This window comes from Montipora capricornis, chromosome 14 (genome assembly GCF_036669925.1).
Source record: "Montipora capricornis isolate CH-2021 chromosome 14, ASM3666992v2, whole genome shotgun sequence".
In the NCBI taxonomy this organism is placed as follows: Eukaryota; Metazoa; Cnidaria; class Anthozoa; order Scleractinia; family Acroporidae; genus Montipora; species Montipora capricornis.
In genome coordinates, this window is record NC_090896.1 from 48,748,620 (window position 1) to 48,754,184 (window position 5,565).

A 5,565-nucleotide genomic window follows, 5' to 3' on the forward strand; every position below is an offset into this window, starting at 1 on the left:
TAAGGGGAAGCCTCAACCTATTAAAAGCAAAAAATAACTTAAACAGCTGTCGACAAAAATACATTTCATGAGGCAAATTGTCCCGTTTTATTTCGGTAACGTCTTTGCCGCCGATGATAACCCTTGACCTAGTAAAATGATGTTCAAAGTTATTGCGCTAAGATTGTGGGTTTAAATAATACAAAACTCTCGCTTTAAACTGACAGAAAAAAATGCCTAGAAAAAATAAAAACAAGGGTAAATTATTATATATATATATATAATATAAAACGCGTGAAAAACTCAATTTTTGTACAACTTTTGTATTTTTGTACTTAAACGTTTGAATTTAAAAGCCCAGTTCTGTTGAATTGCACTTAATGAGATGATTTCGCTCTTAAATATACACGGTGAAACGTTTTCTATTAAAGAGAGACCATTCTCGCTTGAAGGTGAATTTGCATAAGTCTTGGTGAAACCTGATTATGAGAGAGCGTGAATTGACTTCTTCTACTTATAGCTGCCTCGAGGCTCGGTGAACAATTTTACTTAGTTTTGCAGGTGAAGTCATTGTCTTCATGGTCTTTCGTCAAATGCATTGTCATGGCAGCCAATCGCGTTAATTTGGAAGATTTTCCTTCAAATTACCATAAAACAGCAGTGAGGGGCTGTTCTGAGTAAACGCAAATTATCACAGCGATGAAAAGATGCGGCAAAGGGGATAGCAAACGGAACTCTACTGGGACCGGACGGACTTAGTTTCAAAATGGTTTACGTTTAGTACTTCTGACGGCGAAACTGTCGGGAAAATGATGAAACACATCGGCTCAACAAAAGTTTCCCCTTCCATAGTCAAATGGACCGACGATATCAAAGTCAAAGAGAACAGTGGCAAGGATGTAGAAAGCTTACGGGAAACCGAGAGCTCTGGTGGAAATTCTTCACAGAAAGCAATCGCATCTGTGACACCTCCAAACCTGCTTCACGGAAGCGTTCAATCTTCAAAGATAAGTACGTCGAACGTTAAGGTTGCCTTCGCCAAAGACAATCCTCGAAATGACTCTCAAACCAGTAAAATGTGTTTCTTGTTCTCTTCAATAAGCAAACTGATGTGTTTACCTCAGTCGTGTTTCAGAGTGGAATTCCCTTCTCGTCAACTCGAAACAATTTATCAACGTTACTATTGTAAGCAGAAGCTGGACAGGATCCTGTACATAATTTTGTTGGATTTCGTGGTTAATTTATGTCTCATCGCCATGTACTCAGCGGTTTTTGAGAAGTCGAAGAGGACTCAAGTCAATCGTCTGGTTATTACCTGCACGTTTGGCGCTATTAACCTTAGTCTGGCAACGTTATACTTTTTGAAGCTTTTTCCAAGGAGGGTACTGGCATGGCTTCCCTTCATTGTGTGGTTTGCTGTTTTTGTCCAGCTTCAAGTCGATCTAGCCATGGGATATGACCCATTGGTTCCTAGTGATTCTGTTGGGATGTTCCTATTTTTTATGTTTATTTCCAATGTGGTGCTACCAGCAAATTTAACACTGTGTACTTTTCTTGCTCTTCTAATCGCAGTAGGGCATGTCATTATTACAAGTATGCTCTCTGCGAAAAATTGTGAATATTTCGGTCGACAGGTAAGTGTCGCTTGTTTTTATTAAACTACATAAAAAGTACTTTGAGCGGCAGATGTAACAAGACCAGACATTTTCACAGTTTTCACCTCACAAAAGAATTAAGCAGTATGTCTCGATAATGACAGGTTTTTTCTTTTGCTTCTATTATTCCTCTTGTAAAAAAATTTCCGTTTTTAGCAGTTACCGGTACTTATAACTTTATCGAGCTTAAATTTATTGGAAACGATCGATCCTGCATGGCCGCGTTATCGGGCTGCCTAGTTCGTGCAAATCGTTAAACAATTATCACTTTCCCCAAGCAGGAAAAAATTGCGCTCTAACGATACACTTCGGCGGTAAACCGTGAGGTCCAAGTTTTATCGCGCTCATATCCTTGAATTGAGCTGCGTCATAATCGCGCTTAAACGAAACGGTGCCGATAAAGGACATCACTTAAAGTCGTTTCTGAACAACATCAACGTTTCTCAGCGCCCTTGTGACGATACTAGCCGCTAAGTGTGGTTCTAAGTGAAGGCGTTTTTGAAAAAGGTCCTTTTGCGATGATAAGTTATATGAAGACTGCAATATTTACTTAGAACAAGAATTGTGCCAAGGACGAAATTGTTTCAACTATTTTATTTACCATTCCGGCCTGTGATTGTGATGAGTTTGTATCCACCCGCAAGGGAAATCGGTTCGATTTCGTAAGTCTTGCCCAATACGGACTCCCGGTTTTGATTTATTCCAAAAAGTATTTTTTTTATGATACCAGTTTATGTCACCAAAACTCGTCCGCTAATTAACGAAATTCGCATCAATCTTAGACCTCGAACGTCAGGCAAAATACCAATCTAATCAAATGAAAACTTAACTTTATTTAATAACAATGGCTGCCTTTCTTTTCATTTCTATTTTTCATCAACAAATTCTGTCAAGGGTATTTAAACTATATGCACATTTCATCAAAACCTAACACCGGCCGACGAAGCGTTGACATCCCAAACTACCATATGGATTTCCGTTTCCCTATCAACAAGGTTTCAAATGTTTTTGTTTCTTGATAGGTCTCAGGCAACTAGAAGGGAAAACGTTTTTTATAGAAAATCCATTTGAGAAAAAAAGAAACACTTTTTTTTCAGTATTTTCTCTATATTTAAATTTATGTCTTTCTCATAATCTTGCATGCGTCATGCATTCATCCGGCAACCAATTGTATGGTTTCTTGAAGCCTCAGCCATGATTTAATACACCACGAACAATATTACGAAACAGACGGCTTTCAATGTTACCAGAACGGTTTGTATGTGCTCGTTAGTCAACCAGACAGCACGCTTTCCATTGGACGAGCGATTCCAGACGCCGTATCTGGGTGCAGTTTGTTGGTACCCTGAAAGATTTTTCTCCTTGTCTCGGCTTTTCTTCTCTCATGAAAAACCTAGCATTTGATTTGATCTAATTTAAGAAGGATTTGCAGTTTCCCTTATTAATTGGGCACTTGTTTCTCTTCATTTATAACCTCAGTCATTTTAAGGTCAAAACCACACGTGGCACACGACATTGGTGAGAGCTTTGCGCGCTTCAAGCGGGATTTACACTTGCGTCAAATGAATTATTGCTGCGAAGAAAAGAAAGTAAAGAAGTAAAAGTAGCGGGTAAAAATAACATGAAACAAAAAAAAATTCTGGCAAAGAACATTGATCGAAAAGGTCTTATCCGCCGGATGACTTTGACATCATTATCTTCATAGTTTGGCGTTTTCAGCTATCAATTGTTTCCTCAACGTCAGACCCTGCGATATCCTTAGCACACATCAAACGACTTCATTTAATTTTTGGCGTTTCGATAAAAAAAGCTTTTCTGTCATACGTTGGGACGATGTTACAGCCTTCTCCTATTAATTTAAATTGCAACTGATCAGTCACATGTGACTCATCGAATTTTACACCTATTTACTAGTTATAGCTGTCGCTAAAGTGCCAACGAGCCAAGCTTGCGTGATCTGGCGCCTGGCGGCTGCAAACATCACGCGGCGTACTCGTGCGGCACTCTCATTGGTTATCGCTACGGTCAACATTTCATCACTTTGGTCTACATTACAGCTTTTGGTCTACATTACACTTAAATTTGAAGCGCTTCTGAGATATCGTCCGCCTAAAAATCTTCTCGCGGCTCTATAAGCTGCCGCCTCGCCAGGCCTTCTGTCTTCAGAAGGCCTGACTCGTTGGCAATGAAACCAAGCACTGTAACTCGCGTGCGCAGACTTCATCAACTCGCTAACTCACTTGTGCAGAAACCAGAAACCGACAAAACACTCTATCTGATAAAGATTTTCGTTCGGGCGTTTACCATCACTCAAAATGTACTGTTCAGCAGCTAAAAATAACAATAATATTAAAACCCTCAATATTCCCAAGATCGAAACCTTCATTCTCCTAGTACCATAGAATTCTTTCTTGGGTAGTCATGAGAATTAAAATTTAGTGTTATATCAAGTTTACACCTTTTAAGCTGGTGATTTTTATTCTCAATACCTGTGTGACTGATATTTCATTGAAAATTGTGAGGAGAATTTGCATGCTGATCACTATTGGGAGTGGTTGTCAGATCATACGCCGGCGTCATTTTTTCCGATATAGAACTTCGAACCTCTCTCCTTCCTACGAGGTTGCGTAACTACTAGACTTAATTAAATCAACCAATAAAAATGCAGTCTTTAGAAAACTAAGGAGCGGCTTTCCTCTGGAATGAAATTCGGGCCCAAACATTTGCTTCCAGAATAGACAGCGCTCCCTCAAGATTATGCCAAATCAAGAAATTTAGAGATATAGAAGAGTTGAAAGTGTTGGAAAATGTTATCTGAAAATGTCAGAGGAGCTGTTTGTTATGAGGTTCAAGATAGCTCCAACGTTTTGTGACGCGACCAATCAAATGTATGCTGTACTTTTTAGTGGTGTGGTTTATTCTAACATTGAAGTCAGTTTTGATTTGCAAGTCTTGTGAAAGTTAAACCACTTCGGCCAATGATCGAAATCAAAAGATTATTGCTAATTTGGTGCTGTTTTTCAACTTTTGTCCGAGTCCGTGGGTAAAATCTGAAAGCATGAAATCTTATAAGAAGAGCTTCTTTATCGTGCTGTTTATAACGTGGTAAAAGAGCTATTTCCATTTATTTTATACTCAACAAAATATCGCGTTTCTGATTGGTCAATGACGAATGCACAAATAAGTGGCAGAGTGCAAAAGAGGTTATAGAATGCAATCAGGAGCCCATAAGTACGGAAATTGCTATGGAAACAAAGCGGTGAAGTAATAATTTTGTTGAGTGTATAATAAAAAAAAACGTATATACTTGCTCGAAACGCGGCATTTCGTGATTTATGTTCACTCGCGGGATGTTTTGAAAATTCTCAAATTTCACTCGTTTTAGTTATATAGCTCGTGCAATTTTGAGAACTTTCAAAACATCCCGAGTAAACATAAATCACGAAATGCACGATTTCCCATTCGTGTCTTTTAACAGTTTCAGTTTCACTTTTTTTATTTTCAGTTGGGTGCAAATATTTTGCTGTTTGTCTGCAGTAATATTCTGGGCACAATGGACTTTTATATAGCTGACAGAAAACAAAGGCGATCAGTAATGGAAACAAGGCAATCTTTAGAAGTCAAAATAACCTTGGAATCAGAGAATCTTAAACAGGTAGATGTCAGTTGTTCGAAGAGGTTTCAATGTTGACCTCAAAGTGATTTGTAATTTTATGCCGGGAAGTAAAACTCAAAATTGAAGGCCAAAAAATCTTGTGGAAACTTGGTTGGTAAATGAGAGTTGAAAGAAAATTTTCCATTACTGAGTGACAGATGGCTTGATCGGGCTTTGTTGGAAGCCAAAACCTCTTGTTCCATGGTTACAAGTTATGAAACGACTTCTTGTAACAATGATTATCGCAGCGGTTAAGGAACTGAGCAACTTAGGCGG

The 5,565-nt window shown here is 38.6% G+C and overlaps 1 protein-coding gene across 1 annotated transcript in view; it reads left to right on the plus strand.

Annotated features, from left to right (window-relative positions):
* Nucleotides 1-646: 646 nt before the first annotated feature.
* The window catches only part of LOC138031304 (adenylate cyclase type 3-like), a 29,155-nt gene continuing 24,236 nt past the window's right edge, over nt 647-5,565 (plus strand). Inside the window, exons 1-2 of the mRNA XM_068879013.1 lie at nt 647-1,613; nt 5,140-5,289. Of these exons, the coding sequence (XP_068735114.1) occupies nt 789-1,613; nt 5,140-5,289 (975 nt within the window). The 5' untranslated portion in view covers nt 647-788. The remainder of the gene's footprint in view (nt 1,614-5,139; nt 5,290-5,565) is intronic.